The sequence below is a fragment of the Salvelinus namaycush genome, chromosome 3 (genome assembly GCF_016432855.1).
Source record: "Salvelinus namaycush isolate Seneca chromosome 3, SaNama_1.0, whole genome shotgun sequence".
Taxonomy (NCBI): Eukaryota; Metazoa; Chordata; class Actinopteri; order Salmoniformes; family Salmonidae; genus Salvelinus; species Salvelinus namaycush.
Genome location: NC_052309.1, coordinates 10,007,262 through 10,024,729, shown reverse-complemented (window position 1 = coordinate 10,024,729; position 17,468 = coordinate 10,007,262). Strand labels below are relative to the sequence as shown.

Below are 17,468 nucleotides of genomic sequence, written 5' to 3'. Positions count from 1 at the left end.
AATGAGTGTAAAAATGACAACAACAAGTAAGGTGTAAACGATAAGGGGTTGTGAGCCCTGTAAAGGTGAAGGACAGATGACATGAAGAAGACCTTGTAATGGATCTCTTCTGGAGGGGTGTCCAGGTCTTCCACCAGGAGGTTCTCAGGGCTGATGACCACCGTGTCCCCCTGCACCAGACTCAGACTGGGGGCCTTGGTCCGGAGCAGGGGCGGCTGGTCATTGACAGGGGTCACTGTGAGGTCAAACGACTCTGTTACTATCAGGCTGGGCTCTGAGGGTCTCTGGGGAGGCTGGCCCTTACGGTTCAGCCAAACCTCAAAGGTGAAGAAGTCCTGGGTCGTCTCGGAGTCGTCGTGCTGGTATGTGATTCCAAACTTATCCAGGATGAACTGGGAGAAGTTGGGTTTGGCGCTGGTCAGGTTGCGTTCTCCCACTGTGATTATGCCGTGCTGGGGTAGAGAGGTGACGTGGTACCAGACCTCGTAGGAACGTCGCTGGGGTTCCAACAGCTTGCCCAGCAGGTTAGAGGAATCCAGCTGCATCTTGTCAATCACCACTCTGCCACCTTCAGTCACAACAGCACCTGGTAACAGAGAAGAACAACGTACAAACATAAACAAACAGCTTTTACTGAACATTCATCAATATCAGGATTGTCATTGCAAATAAGAATAAATTCAAAAGTTTAACTTGAGGTTTTGGACCAGTGATGGTATTCTGCAGGGTAGGTTAGCTGGGCATACTACTGTCAAGAGTCCAGTAGAGCCTTCGTCTGTCTGTCCAACAGCAACACAGACTAACTGACTCACCAGTGTTAGCAGTGAGGATGGTGTTGCGCTCTGCAGGAGCATGCTCATAGGAGATATGGATGCTGAAGACTTGAGGTTGCAGAGAGACAGGGGACGAAGACACTGTGAAAGTGAAGGAGTCTGTAGTCATCCATCCCAACGATTCAGGATGGGTTTGGTCATAACTAATCAAACCCTCATTCACCTAAAATAACAACACGACAGAGAAACGAGAAAGATAGGGATATTTTAACTTAAAATGTGTCTTGTAAAGAAAACATAACTGTGCCGAACATAAATAAAGCTGTGTCTCTATTGACTTTACCGTAAGAAGTGATATTGCATTACCATGTCTTGTGTGAAGGAGGAGATCTCTGCAGTAGAGTTGTCTGTCTGTTTTCTGAGCAGTCTCCCCAGCTTTGGAGGACTGGTAACATTGTAAAGGATGGAGTGGTTCCCTCCCATGTCACCGTTGTCGTTGGTAACCACCAGAAGGTTATTCTGAGAGATGGTATTCACAGAGCCTGCAGAGAAAAAACATGACCGTGTTTAGTAGGGATAAAACCTGCAGAGAGAAAACAGGGCCGTGTTTAGTAGGGATAAAACCTGCAGAGAAAACAGGATCGTGTTTAGTAGGGATAAAACCCGCAGAGAAAACAGGACCGTGTTTAGTAGGGATAAAACCTGCAGAGAGAAAACAGGACCGTGTTTAGTAGGGATAAAACCTGCAGAGAGAAAACAGGACCGTGTTTAGTAGGGATAAAACCCGCAGAGAGAAAACAGGACCGTGTTTAGTAGGGATAAAACCCGCAGAGAGAAAACAGGACCGTGTTTAGTAGGGATAAAACCTGCAGAGAGAAAACAGGACCGTGTTTAGTAGGGATAAAACCTGCAGAGAGAAAACAGGACCGTGTTTAGTAGGGATAAAACCTGCAGAGAGAAAACAGGACCGTGTTTAGTAGGGATAAAACCTGCAGAGAGAAAACAGGACCGTGTTTAGTAGGGATAAAACCTGCAGAGAGAAAACAGGGCCGTGTTTAGTAGGGATAAAACCCGCAGAGAGAAAACAGGACCGTGTTTAGTAGGGATAAAACCTGCAGAGAAAACAGGACCGTGTTTAGTAGGGATAAAACCTGCAGAGAGAAAACAGGGCCGTGTTTAGTAGGGATAAAACCCGCAGAGAGAAAACAGGACCGTGTTTAGTAGGGATAAAACCTGCAGAGAAAACAGGACCGTGTTTAGTAGGGATAAAACCTGCAGAGAGAAAACAGGGCCGTGTTTAGTAGGGATAAAACCCGCAGAGAGAAAACAGGACCGTGTTTAGTAGGGATAAAACCTGCAGAGAAAACAGGACCGTGTTTAGTAGGGATAAAACCTGCAGAGAGAAAACAGGACCGTGTTTAGTAGGGATAAAACCTGCAGAGAAAACAGGACCGTGTTTAGTAGGGATAAAACCTGCAGAGAAAACAGGGCCGTGTTTAGTAGGGATAAAACCTGCAGAGAGAAAACAGGACCGTGTTTAGTAGGGATAAAACCTGCAGAGAGAAAACAGGACCGTGTTTAGTAGGGATAAAACCTGCAGAGAGAAAACAGGACCGTGTTTAGTAGGGATAAAACCTGCAGAGAGAAAACAGGACCGTGGTTAGTAGGGATAAAACCTGCAGAGAGAAAACAGGGCCGTGTTTAGTAGGGATAAAACCTGCAGAGAGAAAACAGGACCGTGTTTAGTAGGGATAAAACCTGCAGAGAAAACAGGACCGTGTTTAGTAGGGATAAAACCTGCAGAGAGAAAACAGGACCGTGTTTAGTAGGGATAAAACCTGCAGAGAGAAAACAGGGCCGTGTTTAGTAGGGATAAAACCTGCAGAGAGAAAACAGGACCGTGTTTAGTAGGGATAAAACCTGCAGAGAGAAAACAGGACCGTGTTTAGTAGGGATAAAACCTGCAGAGAGAAAACAGGACCGTGTTTAGTAGGGATAAAACCTGCAGAGAAAACAGGGCCGTGTTTAGTAGGGATAAAACCTGCAGAGAGAAAACAGGACCGTGTTTAGTAGGGATAAAACCTGCAGAGAGAAAACAGGACCGTGTTTAGTAGGGATAAAACCTGCAGAGAGAAAACAGGGCCGTGTTTAGTAGGGATAAAACCTGCAGAGAAAACAGGACCGTGTTTAGTAGGGATAAAACCTGCAGAGAGAAAACAGGGCCGTGTTTAGTAGGGATAAAACCTGCAGAGAGAAAACAGGACCGTGTTTAGTAGGGATAAAACCTGCAGAGAGAAAACAGGACCGTGTTTAGTAGGGATAAAACCTGCAGAGAAAACAGGGCCGTGTTTAGTAGGGATAAAACCTGCAGAGAGAAAACAGGACCGTGTTTAGTAGGGATAAAACCTGCAGAGAGAAAACAGGACCGTGTTTAGTAGGGATAAAACCTGCAGAGAAAACAGGACCGTGTTTAGTAGGGATAAAACCTGCAGAGAGAAAACAGGACCGTGTCTAGTAGGGATAAAACCTGCAGAGAAAACAGGACCGTGTTTAGTAGGGATAAAACCTGCAGAGAGAAAACAGGACCGTGTTTAGTAGGGATAAAACCTGCAGAGAGAAAACAGGACCGTGTTTAGTAGGGATAAAACCTGCAGAGAGAAAACAGGACCGTGTTTAGTAGGGATAAAACCTGCAGAGAAAACAGGGCCGTGTTTAGTAGGGATAAAACCTGCAGAGAGAAAACATGACCGTGTTTAGTAGGGATAACACCTGCAGAGAGAAAACAGGACCGTGTTTAGTAGGGATAAAACCTGCAGAGAGAAAACAGGACCGTGTTTAGTAGGGATAAAACCTGCAGAGAAAACAGGACCGTGTTTAGTAGGGATAAAACCTGCAGAGAAAACAGGACCGTGTTTAGTAGGGATAAAACCTGCAGAGAGAAAACAGGACCGTGTTTAGTAGGGATAAAACCTGCAGAGAAAACAGGACCGTGTTTAGTAGGGATAAAACCTGCAGAGAAAACAGGACCGTGTTTAGTAGGGATAAAACCTGCAGAGAGAAAACAGGGCCGTGTTTAGTAGGGATAAAACCTGCAGAGAAAACAGGGCCGTGTTTAGTAGGGATAAAACCTGCAGAGAGAAAACAGGACCGTGTTTAGTAGGGATAAAACCTGCAGAGAGAAAACAGGGCCGTGTTTAGTAGGGATAAAACCTGCAGAGAAAACAGGGCCGTGTTTAGTAGGGATAAAACCTGCAGAGAGAAAACAGGACCGTGTTTAGTAGGGATAAAACCTGCAGAGAGAAAACAGGACCGTGTTTAGTAGGGATAAAACCTGCAGAGAGAAAACAGGACCGTGTTTAGTAGGGATAAAACCTGCAGAGAAAACAGGACCGTGTTTAGTAGGGATAAAACCTGCAGAGAGAAAACAGGACCGTGTTTAGTAGGGATAAAACCTGCAGAGAGAAAACAGGACCGTATTTAGTAGGGATAAAACCTGCAGAGAGAAAACAGGACCGTGTTTAGTAGGGATAAAACCTGCAGAGAAAACAGGACCGTGTTTAGTAGGGATAAAACCTGCAGAGAGAAAACAGGACCGTGTTTAGTAGGGATAAAACCTGCAGAGAAAACAGGACCGTGTTTAGTAGGGATAAAACCTGCAGAGAAAACAGGACCGTGTTTAGTAGGGATAAAACCTGCAGAGAGAAAACAGGACCGTGTTTAGTAGGGATAAAACCTGCAGAGAAAACAGGACCGTGTTTAGTAGGGATAAAACCTGCAGAGAAAACAGGACCGTGTTTAGTAGGGATAAAACCTGCAGAGAGAAAACAGGACCGTGTTTAGTAGGGATAAAACCTGCAGAGAAAACAGGACCGTGTTTAGTAGGGATAAAACCTGCAGAGAGAAAACAGGACCGTGTTTAGTAGGGATAAAACCTGCAGAGAGAAAACAGGGCCGTGTTTAGTAGGGATAAAACCTGCAGAGAGAAAACAGGACCGTGTTTAGTAGGGATAAAACCTGCAGAGAGAAAACAGGACCGTGTTTAGTAGGGATAAAACCTGCAGAGAGAAAACAGGGCCGTGTTTAGTAGGGATAAAACCTGCAGAGAGAAAACAGGACCGTGTTTAGTAGGGATAAAACCTGCAGAGAGAAAACAGGACCGTGTTTAGTAGGGATAAAACCTGCAGAGAAAACAGGACCGTGTTTAGTAGGGATAAAACCTGCAGAGAAAACAGGACCGTGTTTAGTAGGGATAAAACCTGCAGAGAAAACAGGACCGTGTTTAGTAGGGATAAAACCTGCAGAGAGAAAACAGGACCGTGTTTAGTAGGGATAAAACCTGCAGAGAAAACAGGACCGTGTTTAGTAGGGATAAAACCTGCAGAGAAAACAGGACCGTGTTTAGTAGGGATAAAACCTGCAGAGAGAAAACAGGGCCGTGTTTAGTAGGGATAAAACCTGCAGAGAGAAAACAGGACCGTGTTTAGTAGGGATAAAACCTGCAGAGAAAACAGGACCGTGTTTAGTAGGGATAAAACCTGCAGAGAAAACAGGACCGTGTTTAGTAGGGATAAAACCTGCAGAGAGAAAACAGGACCGTGTTTAGTAGGGATAAAACCTGCAGAGAGAAAACAGGACCGTGTTTAGTAGGGATAAAACCTGCAGAGAAAACAGGACCGTGTCTAGTAGGGATAAAACCTGCAGAGAGAAAACAGGACCGTGTTTAGTAGGGATAAAACCTGCAGAGAAAACAGGACCGTGTTTAGTAGGGATAAAACCTGCAGAGAGAAAACAGGACCGTGTTTAGTAGGGATAAAACCCGCAGAGAAAACAGGACCGTGTTTAGTAGGGATAAAACCTGCAGAGAGAAAACAGGACCGTGTCTAGTAGGGATAAAACCTGCAGAGAAAACAGGACCGTGTTTAGTAGGGATAAAACCTGCAGAGAGAAAACAGGACCGTGTTTAGTAGGGATAAAACCTGCAGAGAGAAAACAGGACCGTGTTTAGTAGGGATAAAACCTGCAGAGAGAAAACAGGACCGTGTTTAGTAGGGATAAAACCTGCAGAGAGAAAACAGGACCGTGTTTAGTAGGGATAAAACCTGCAGAGAGAAAACAGGGCCGTGTTTAGTAGGGATAAAACCTGCAGAGAAAACAGGACCGTGTTTAGTAGGGATAAAACCTGCAGAGAGAAAACAGGGCCGTGTTTAGTAGGGATAAAACCTGCAGAGAGAAAACAGGACCGTGTTTAGTAGGGATAAAACCTGCAGAGAGAAAACAGGACCGTGTTTAGTAGGGATAAAACCTGCAGAGAAAACAGGGCCGTGTTTAGTAGGGATAAAACCTGCAGAGAGAAAACAGGACCGTGTTTAGTAGGGATAAAACCTGCAGAGAGAAAACAGGACCGTGTTTAGTAGGGATAAAACCTGCAGAGAAAACAGGACCGTGTTTAGTAGGGATAAAACCTGCAGAGAGAAAACAGGACCGTGTTTAGTAGGGATAAAACCTGCAGAGAGAAAACAGGACCGTGTTTAGTAGGGATAAAACCTGCAGAGAAAACAGGACCGTGTTTAGTAGGGATAAAACCTGCAGAGAGAAAACAGGACCGTGTTTAGTAGGGATAAAACCTGCAGAGAGAAAACAGGACCGTGTTTAGTAGGGATAAAACCTGCAGAGAAAACAGGACCGTGTTTAGTAGGGATAAAACCTGCAGAGAGAAAACAGGACCGTGTCTAGTAGGGATAAAACCTGCAGAGAAAACAGGACCGTGTTTAGTAGGGATAAAACCTGCAGAGAGAAAACAGGACCGTGTTTAGTAGGGATAAAACCTGCAGAGAGAAAACAGGACCGTGTTTAGTAGGGATAAAACCTGCAGAGAGAAAACAGGACCGTGTTTAGTAGGGATAAAACCTGCAGAGAAAACAGGGCCGTGTTTAGTAGGGATAAAACCTGCAGAGAGAAAACATGACCGTGTTTAGTAGGGATAACACCTGCAGAGAGAAAACAGGACCGTGTTTAGTAGGGATAAAACCTGCAGAGAGAAAACAGGACCGTGTTTAGTAGGGATAAAACCTGCAGAGAAAACAGGACCGTGTTTAGTAGGGATAAAACCTGCAGAGAAAACAGGACCGTGTTTAGTAGGGATAAAACCTGCAGAGAGAAAACAGGACCGTGTTTAGTAGGGATAAAACCTGCAGAGAAAACAGGACCGTGTTTAGTAGGGATAAACCTGCAGAGAAAACAGGACCGTGTTTAGTAGGGATAAAACCTGCAGAGAGAAAACAGGGCCGTGTTTAGTAGGGATAAAACCTGCAGAGAAAACAGGGCCGTGTTTAGTAGGGATAAAACCTGCAGAGAGAAAACAGGACCGTGTTTAGTAGGGATAAAACCTGCAGAGAGAAAACAGGGCCGTGTTTAGTAGGGATAAAACCTGCAGAGAAAACAGGGCCGTGTTTAGTAGGGATAAAACCTGCAGAGAGAAAACAGGACCGTGTTTAGTAGGGATAAAACCTGCAGAGAGAAAACAGGACCGTGTTTAGTAGGGATAAAACCTGCAGAGAGAAAACAGGACCGTGTTTAGTAGGGATAAAACCTGCAGAGAAAACAGGACCGTGTTTAGTAGGGATAAAACCTGCAGAGAGAAAACAGGACCGTGTTTAGTAGGGATAAAACCTGCAGAGAGAAAACAGGACCGTATTTAGTAGGGATAAAACCTGCAGAGAGAAAACAGGACCGTGTTTAGTAGGGATAAAACCTGCAGAGAAAACAGGACCGTGTTTAGTAGGGATAAAACCTGCAGAGAGAAAACAGGACCGTGTTTAGTAGGGATAAAACCTGCAGAGAAAACAGGACCGTGTTTAGTAGGGATAAAACCTGCAGAGAAAACAGGACCGTGTTTAGTAGGGATAAAACCTGCAGAGAGAAAACAGGACCGTGTTTAGTAGGGATAAAACCTGCAGAGAAAACAGGACCGTGTTTAGTAGGGATAAAACCTGCAGAGAAAACAGGACCGTGTTTAGTAGGGATAAAACCTGCAGAGAAAACAGGACCGTGTTTAGTAGGGATAAAACCTGCAGAGAGAAAACAGGACCGTGTTTAGTAGGGATAAAACCTGCAGAGAAAACAGGACCGTGTTTAGTAGGGATAAAACCTGCAGAGAGAAAACAGGACCGTGTTTAGTAGGGATAAAACCTGCAGAGAGAAAACAGGGCCGTGTTTAGTAGGGATAAAACCTGCAGAGAGAAAACAGGACCGTGTTTAGTAGGGATAAAACCTGCAGAGAGAAAACAGGACCGTGTTTAGTAGGGATAAAACCTGCAGAGAGAAAACAGGGCCGTGTTTAGTAGGGATAAAACCTGCAGAGAGAAAACAGGACCGTGTTTAGTAGGGATAAAACCTGCAGAGAAAACAGGACCGTGTTTAGTAGGGATAAAACCTGCAGAGAGAAAACAGGACCGTGTTTAGTAGGGATAAAACCTGCAGAGAGAAAACAGGGCCGTGTTTAGTAGGGATAAAACCTGCAGAGAAAACAGGACCGTGTTTAGTAGGGATAAAACCTGCAGAGAGAAAACAGGGCCGTGTTTAGTAGGGATAAAACCTGCAGAGAGAAAACAGGACCGTGTTTAGTAGGGATAAAACCTGCAGAGAGAAAACAGGACCGTGTTTAGTAGGGATAAAACCTGCAGAGAAAACAGGGCCGTGTTTAGTAGGGATAAAACCTGCAGAGAGAAAACAGGACCGTGTTTAGTAGGGATAAAACCTGCAGAGAGAAAACAGGACCGTGTTTAGTAGGGATAAAACCTGCAGAGAAAACAGGACCGTGTTTAGTAGGGATAAAACCTGCAGAGAGAAAACAGGACCGTGTTTAGTAGGGATAAAACCTGCAGAGAGAAAACAGGACCGTGTTTAGTAGGGATAAAACCTGCAGAGAAAACAGGACCGTGTTTAGTAGGGATAAAACCTGCAGAGAGAAAACAGGACCGTGTTTAGTAGGGATAAAACCTGCAGAGAGAAAACAGGACCGTGTTTAGTAGGGATAAAACCTGCAGAGAAAACAGGACCGTGTTTAGTAGGGATAAAACCTGCAGAGAGAAAACAGGACCGTGTCTAGTAGGGATAAAACCTGCAGAGAAAACAGGACCGTGTTTAGTAGGGATAAAACCTGCAGAGAGAAAACAGGACCGTGTTTAGTAGGGATAAAACCTGCAGAGAGAAAACAGGACCGTGTTTAGTAGGGATAAAACCTGCAGAGAGAAAACAGGACCGTGTTTAGTAGGGATAAAACCTGCAGAGAAAACAGGGCCGTGTTTAGTAGGGATAAAACCTGCAGAGAGAAAACATGACCGTGTTTAGTAGGGATAACACCTGCAGAGAGAAAACAGGACCGTGTTTAGTAGGGATAAAACCTGCAGAGAGAAAACAGGACCGTGTTTAGTAGGGATAAAACCTGCAGAGAAAACAGGACCGTGTTTAGTAGGGATAAAACCTGCAGAGAAAACAGGACCGTGTTTAGTAGGGATAAAACCTGCAGAGAGAAAACAGGACCGTGTTTAGTAGGGATAAAACCTGCAGAGAAAACAGGACCGTGTTTAGTAGGGATAAAACCTGCAGAGAAAACAGGACCGTGTTTAGTAGGGATAAAACCTGCAGAGAGAAAACAGGGCCGTGTTTAGTAGGGATAAAACCTGCAGAGAAAACAGGGCCGTGTTTAGTAGGGATAAAACCTGCAGAGAGAAAACAGGACCGTGTTTAGTAGGGATAAAACCTGCAGAGAGAAAACAGGGCCGTGTTTAGTAGGGATAAAACCTGCAGAGAAAACAGGGCCGTGTTTAGTAGGGATAAAACCTGCAGAGAGAAAACAGGACCGTGTTTAGTAGGGATAAAACCTGCAGAGAGAAAACAGGACCGTGTTTAGTAGGGATAAAACCTGCAGAGAGAAAACAGGACCGTGTTTAGTAGGGATAAAACCTGCAGAGAAAACAGGACCGTGTTTAGTAGGGATAAAACCTGCAGAGAGAAAACAGGACCGTGTTTAGTAGGGATAAAACCTGCAGAGAGAAAACAGGACCGTGTTTAGTAGGGATAAAACCTGCAGAGAGAAAACAGGACCGTGTTTAGTAGGGATAAAACCTGCAGAGAAAACAGGACCGTGTTTAGTAGGGATAAAACCTGCAGAGAGAAAACAGGACCGTGTTTAGTAGGGATAAAACCTGCAGAGAAAACAGGACCGTGTTTAGTAGGGATAAAACCTGCAGAGAAAACAGGACCGTGTTTAGTAGGGATAAAACCTGCAGAGAGAAAACAGGACCGTGTTTAGTAGGGATAAAACCTGCAGAGAAAACAGGACCGTGTTTAGTAGGGATAAAACCTGCAGAGAAAACAGGACCGTGTTTAGTAGGGATAAAACCTGCAGAGAAAACAGGACCGTGTTTAGTAGGGATAAAACCTGCAGAGAGAAAACAGGACCGTGTTTAGTAGGGATAAAACCTGCAGAGAAAACAGGACCGTGTTTAGTAGGGATAAAACCTGCAGAGAGAAAACAGGACCGTGTTTAGTAGGGATAAAACCTGCAGAGAGAAAACAGGGACCGTGTTTAGTAGGGATAAAACCTGCAGAGAGAAAACAGGACCGTGTTTAGTAGGGATAAAACCTGCAGAGAGAAAACAGGACCGTGTTTAGTAGGGATAAAACCTGCAGAGAGAAAACAGGGACCGTGTTTAGTAGGGATAAAACCTGCAGAGAGAAACAGGACCGTGTTTAGTAGGGATAAAACCTGCAGAGAGAAAACAGGACCGTGTTTAGTAGGGATAAAACCTGCAGAGAAAACAGGACCGTGTTTAGTAGGGATAAAACCTGCAGAGAGAAAACAGGACCGTGTTTAGTAGGGATAAAACCTGCAGAGAAAACAGGACCATGTTTAGTAGGGATAAAACCTGCAGAGAGAAAACAGGACCGTGTTTAGTAGGGATAAAACCTGCAGAGAGAAAACAGGACCGTGTTTAGTAGGGATAAAACCTGCAGAGAGAAAACAGGGACCGTGTTTAGTAGGGATAAACCTGCAGAGAGAAAACAGGACCGTGTTTAGTAGGGATAAAACCTGCAGAGAAAACAGGACCGTGTTTAGTAGGGATAAAACCTGCAGAGAAAACAGGACCGTGTTTAGTAGGGATAAAACCTGCAGAGAGAAAACAGGGCCGTGTTTAGTAGGGATAAAACCTGCAGAGAGAAAACAGGACCGTGTTTAGTAGGGATAAAACCTGCAGAGAAAACAGGACCGTGTTTAGTAGGGATAAAACCTGCAGAGAAAACAGGACCGTGTTTAGTAGGGATAAAACCTGCAGAGAGAAAACAGGACCGTGTTTAGTAGGGATAAAACCTGCAGAGAGAAAACAGGACCGTGTTTAGTAGGGATAAAACCTGCAGAGAAAACAGGACCGTGTCTAGTAGGGATAAAACCTGCAGAGAGAAAACAGGACCGTGTTTAGTAGGGATAAAACCTGCAGAGAAAACAGGACCGTGTTTAGTAGGGATAAAACCTGCAGAGAGAAAACAGGACCGTGTTTAGTAGGGATAAAACCCGCAGAGAAAACAGGACCGTGTTTAGTAGGGATAAAACCTGCAGAGAGAAAACAGGACCGTGTCTAGTAGGGATAAAACCTGCAGAGAAAACAGGACCGTGTTTAGTAGGGATAAAACCTGCAGAGAGAAAACAGGACCGTGTTTAGTAGGGATAAACCTGCAGAGAGAAAACAGGACCGTGTTTAGTAGGGATAAAACCTGCAGAGAGAAAACAGGACCGTGTTTAGTAGGGATAAAACCTGCAGAGAGAAAACAGGGCCGTGTTTAGTAGGGATAAAACCTGCAGAGAAAACAGGGCCGTGTTTGGTAGGGATAAAACCTGCAGAGAGAAAACAGGACCGTGTTTAGTAGGGATAAAACCTGCAGAGAGAAAACAGGACCGTGTTTAGTAGGGATAAAACCTGCAGAGAAAACAGGACCGTGTTTAGTAGGGATAAAACCTGCAGAGAAAACAGGACCGTGTTTAGTAGGGATAAAACCTGCAGAGAGAAAACAGGACCGTGTTTAGTAGGGATAAAACCTGCAGAGAAAACAGGACCGTGTTTAGTAGGGATAAAACCTGCAGAGAAAACAGGACCGTGTTTAGTAGGGATAAAACCTGCAGAGAAAACAGGACCGTGTTTAGTAGGGATAAAACCTGCAGAGAGAAAACAGGACCGTGTTTAGTAGGGATAAAACCTGCAGAGAAAACAGGACCGTGTTTAGTAGGGATAAAACCTGCAGAGAGAAAACAGGACCGTGTTTAGTAGGGATAAAACCTGCAGAGAGAAAACAGGGCCGTGTTTAGTAGGGATAAAACCTGCAGAGAGAAAACAGGACCGTGTTTAGTAGGGATAAAACCTGCAGAGAGAAAACAGGACCGTGTTTAGTAGGGATAAAACCTGCAGAGAGAAAACAGGGCCGTGTTTAGTAGGGATAAAACCTGCAGAGAGAAAACAGGACCGTGTTTAGTAGGGATAAAACCTGCAGAGAGAAAACAGGACCGTGTTTAGTAGGGATAAAACCTGCAGAGAAAACAGGACCGTGTTTAGTAGGGATAAAACCTGCAGAGAGAAAACAGGACCGTGTTTAGTAGGGATAAAACCTGCAGAGAAAACAGGACCATGTTTAGTAGGGATAAAACCTGCAGAGAGAAAACAGGACCGTGTTTAGTAGGGATAAAACCTGCAGAGAGAAAACAGGACCGTGTTTAGTAGGGATAAAACCTGCAGAGAGAAAACAGGACCGTGTTTAGTAGGGATAAAACCTGCAGAGAGAAAACAGGACCGTGTTTAGTAGGGATAAAACCTGCAGAGAAAACAGGACCGTGTTTAGTAGGGATAAAACCTGCAGAGAAAACAGGACCGTGTTTAGTAGGGATAAAACCTGCAGAGAGAAAACAGGGCCGTGTTTAGTAGGGATAAAACCTGCAGAGAGAAAACAGGACCGTGTTTAGTAGGGATAAAACCTGCAGAGAAAACAGGACCGTGTTTAGTAGGGATAAAACCTGCAGAGAAAACAGGACCGTGTTTAGTAGGGATAAAACCTGCAGAGAGAAAACAGGACCGTGTTTAGTAGGGATAAAACCTGCAGAGAGAAAACAGGACCGTGTTTAGTAGGGATAAAACCTGCAGAGAAAACAGGACCGTGTCTAGTAGGGATAAAACCTGCAGAGAGAAAACAGGACCGTGTTTAGTAGGGATAAAACCTGCAGAGAAAACAGGACCGTGTTTAGTAGGGATAAAACCTGCAGAGAGAAAACAGGACCGTGTTTAGTAGGGATAAAACCCGCAGAGAAAACAGGACCGTGTTTAGTAGGGATAAAACCTGCAGAGAGAAAACAGGACCGTGTCTAGTAGGGATAAAACCTGCAGAGAAAACAGGACCGTGTTTAGTAGGGATAAAACCTGCAGAGAGAAAACAGGACCGTGTTTAGTAGGGATAAACCTGCAGAGAGAAAACAGGACCGTGTTTAGTAGGGATAAAACCTGCAGAGAGAAAACAGGACCGTGTTTAGTAGGGATAAAACCTGCAGAGAGAAAACAGGGCCGTGTTTAGTAGGGATAAAACCTGCAGAGAAAACAGGGCCGTGTTTAGTAGGGATAAAACCTGCAGAGAGAAAACAGGACCGTGTTTAGTAGGGATAAAACCTGCAGAGAGAAAACAGGACCGTGTTTAGTAGGGATAAAACCTGCAGAGAAAACAGGACCGTGTTTAGTAGGGATAAAACCTGCAGAGAAAACAGGACCGTGTTTAGTAGGGATAAAACCTGCAGAGAGAAAACAGGGCCGTGTTTAGTAGGGATAAAACCTGCAGAGAGAAAACAGGACCGTGTTTAGTAGGGATAAAACCTGCAGAGAAAACAGGACCGTGTTTAGTAGGGATAAAACCTGCAGAGAGAAAACAGGGCCGTGTTTAGTAGGGATAAAACCTGCAGAGAGAAAACAGGGCCGTGTTTAGTAGGGATAAAACCTGCAGAGAAAACAGGACCGTGTTTAGTAGGGATAAAACCTGCAGAGAGAAAACAGGACCGTGTTTAGTAGGGATAAAACCTGCAGAGAAAACAGGACCGTGTTTAGTAGGGATAAAACCTGCAGAGAGAAAACAGGGCCGTGTTTAGTAGGGATAAAACCTGCAGAGAGAAAACAGGACCGTGTTTAGTAGGGATAAAACCTGCAGAGAGAAAACAGGACCGTGTTTAGTAGGGATAAAACCTGCAGAGAGAAAACAGGACCGTGTTTAGTAGGGATAAAACCTGCAGAGAGAAAACAGGACCGTGTTTAGTAGGGATAAAACCTGCAGAGAAAACAGGACCGTGTTTAGTAGGGATAAAACCTGCAGAGAAAACAGGACCGTGTTTAGTAGGGATAAAACCTGCAGAGAGAAAACAGGACCGTGTTTAGTAGGGATAAAACCTGCAGAGAGAAAACAGGACCGTGTTTAGTAGGGATAAAACCTGCAGAGAGAAAACAGGACCGTGTTTAGTAGGGATAAAACCTGCAGAGAAAACAGGACCGTGTTTAGTAGGGATAAAACCTGCAGAGAAAACAGGACCGTGTTTAGTAGGGATAAAACCTGCAGAGAAAACAGGACCGTGTTTAGTAGGGATAAAACCTGCAGAGAGAAAACAGGGCCGTGTTTAGTAGGGATAAAACCTGCAGAGAGAAAACAGGACCGTGTTTAGTAGGGATAAAACCTGCAGAGAAAACAGGACTGTGTTTAGTAGGGATAAAACCTGCAGAGAAAACAGGACCGTGTTTAGTAGGGATAAAACCTGCAGAGAGAAAACAGGGCCGTGTTTAGTAGGGATAAAACCTGCAGAGAGAAAACAGGGCCGTGTTTAGTAGGGATAAAACCTGCAGAGAGAAAACAGGACCGTGTTTAGTAGGGATAAAACCTGCAGAGAGAAAACAGGACCGTGTTTAGTAGGGATAAAACCTGCAGAGAAAACAGGACCGTGTTTAGTAGGGATAAAACCTGCAGAGAAAACAGGACCGTGTTTAGTAGGGATAAAACCTGCAGAGAGAAAACAGGACCGTGTTTAGTAGGGATAAAACCTGCAGAGAGAAAACAGGACCGTGTTTAGTAGGGATAAAACCCGCAGAGAGAAAACAGGACCGTGTTTAGTAGGGATAAAACCTGCAGAGTAGCTGCGTGACCGGATTCTCTGGACACCTCTTTCCGATAGCTAAACAAACGTACCTTCTGCACTTGTTGTACAAACTTCTGCTGTAACTATAAACGACACGAGTGACATGTTGTACAAACGTCTTGTCTGTTGTAATAAAAGATTGACATGTTGTAGACTACAAACTTCTGTTGTAACTACAAGTTGTAACTATGAAAGACATGATCGGCAGGTTGTACAAACTTCATTGTCTGTTGTAACTACAAGGACATTGCAGTATTACAAACATAACCAGGACAGAGACAGGCAGTCTAAGTAGCTATTTCATGTTTTTTTCAGGTGGGTGTTACATGCAGCTCTCTAGACAACATTATCTTGGAAGATACCGTACTGGTAGCATGGTCTCAAGGGCGATTGAATCACCTTTTTGTATAATGTAAGACTATGCCACCTCCGTTATCCTATGATCTTGATAAACCAGGCCTCTGGCCAGGAGGCATAATGGCTGGTAAGTTAAGTATGATTAAGTTACTTAGCAACCTACCACATAACCAGCTGGTAAAAGCTGGCAGCTGGCACCATGATCATCTGATTCAGTACAGGCTGGCAGCTGGCACCATGATCATCTGATTCAGTACAGGCTGGCAGCTGGCACCATGATCATCTGATTCAGTACAGGCTAGCAGCTGGCACCATGATCATCTGATTCAGTACAGGCTGGCAGCTGGCACCATGATCATCTGATTCAGTACAGGCTGGCAGCTGGCACCATGATCATCTGATTCAGTACAGGCTGGCAGCTGGCACCATGATCATCTGATTCAGTACAGGCTGGCAGCTGGCACCATGATCATCTGATTCAGTACAGGCTGGCAGCTGGCACCATGATCATCTGATTCAGTACAGGCTGGCAGCTGGCACCATGATCATCTGATTCAGTACAGGCTGAGAATGACTTTATACTGCAGCAGAAAGACTAGGGGTTTACTAGCCAGTTCCAGATCTGTTTGTGCTGCCTTGACAACTCCTATGGTCATTGTCATGCGAAACACCAAAAGGGTTGGCAAGACAGCACAGACAGATCTGGGACCAGGCTAGACAATGAGGCTAATGCAGGTGGTGGCGGTGGTGGTGGGGGGGGGGGGGGGTTCTATAGGTTTTATTTATTCACTTTGTGAACTGTACCAAGATTTTCCTCTTTAGGACAATACACTTTATTCTGATTATGGTGTAGGGGGGGGGCTATAGTTATATTTCCTGTTACGTTACCTGGGAACAGCATAACTGGTTTATGTTCTATATATCTAGTTACTGTTAACTGGGAACACTGTGAGGGCTTAGTTCAAAGTCTATATACACTGAGTATACCAAACATTAGGAACACCTTCCTAATATTGAGTGGCATCCCCTCCCCCTTTTTGCCCTCAGCCTCAATTCGTCAGAGCGTAGACTCTACAAGGTGTCGAAAGCGTTGCACAGGAATGCTGGCCCATGTTGACTCTAATGCTTCCCACAGTTGTGTCAAGTTGGCTGGATGTCCTTTGGATGGTGGACCATTTTTTATGCACATAGGAAACTTTTGAGTGTGAAAAACCCAGCAGTGTTGCTGATTTGGACCGGTGTTCTTAATGTTTTGTATACTCGGTGTATCTAGTTACTGTTACCTGGGAACACTGTGAGGGCATGGTTCCGCTCCAGGCTGAGGACCAGGGAGCGTGCCGTGGTGCTGAAGATCTGTCGGGGGGCAAAGTTCACCCCATCATTGACCTGGAAGTGGAAACCTCCCGACAAGGCACCTGCAAGGAACAAAAGTCTGTCTTAATGCTTCTGGTCGTTGGATATACTACTGTACATATGTCTGTGGTTATAACCCTTATAATCCCCCAGAACAGGGATATGACTTGTATGTCTAACTTGCATGTCGTATATTGTCCACTTGCATCTCCAGCATTTTGTTGGCACCCTTCAGTGCTACTAACCTACTATTCTGGAAGAGCAGCTACCTCCTATTGATATCTACTATCCAGTATTCATAGTCTCACCACTGTGGACAAACACCAGCTGTCCGTGGAGGGTGTGTGTCTGGGTGAAGTTGAGGATGTGTCTGGAGGGGGCGCTCTTCAGGGCCAGGTGACCGTTACTAGGCGGGGTCACGATGAACTCTAGGTCCTCCGGTGGAGAGTCACTGTCCTCAGCACTCAGGTCATCTACACTGATCTCTGTGACTGAGTTCACCCACACCTATAAAGGGGACATGTAGAGAAGAGGACAGTTACAGGTAGAGAAGACGACAAGCAAAACAAGCAGAAAGAAACAGATTAAGAATTGAAAAGATTTCTGTCAAACATGGAAATTCTATGAATATTCTACCATCGTATTGTACCGCAACCTACAGCAGTGGTTCCCAACCTTTATTGGTTACTGTACCACCAAGGTCATACCAAGGATATTTTTGCTATTTGATTTTGAATTTTAAGACCCCTTGAAGAATAAAAATAATAATAATTTGATGA

At 44.7% G+C, this 17,468-nt stretch overlaps 1 protein-coding gene across 1 annotated transcript in view; it reads right to left on the bottom strand.

The window, feature by feature from the left end:
• The window catches only part of LOC120044920 (chondroitin sulfate proteoglycan 4-like), a 28,531-nt gene that overhangs the window by 2,917 nt on the left and 8,146 nt on the right, over window positions 1-17,468 (bottom strand). The window contains exons 9-13 of the mRNA XM_038989658.1: window positions 16,998-17,196; window positions 16,620-16,751; window positions 1,140-1,315; window positions 813-996; window positions 93-586 (exon numbers count right to left, since the gene is read on the bottom strand). Of these exons, the coding sequence (XP_038845586.1) occupies window positions 93-586; window positions 813-996; window positions 1,140-1,315; window positions 16,620-16,751; window positions 16,998-17,196 (1,185 nt within the window). The remainder of the gene's footprint in view (window positions 1-92; window positions 587-812; window positions 997-1,139; window positions 1,316-16,619; window positions 16,752-16,997; window positions 17,197-17,468) is intronic.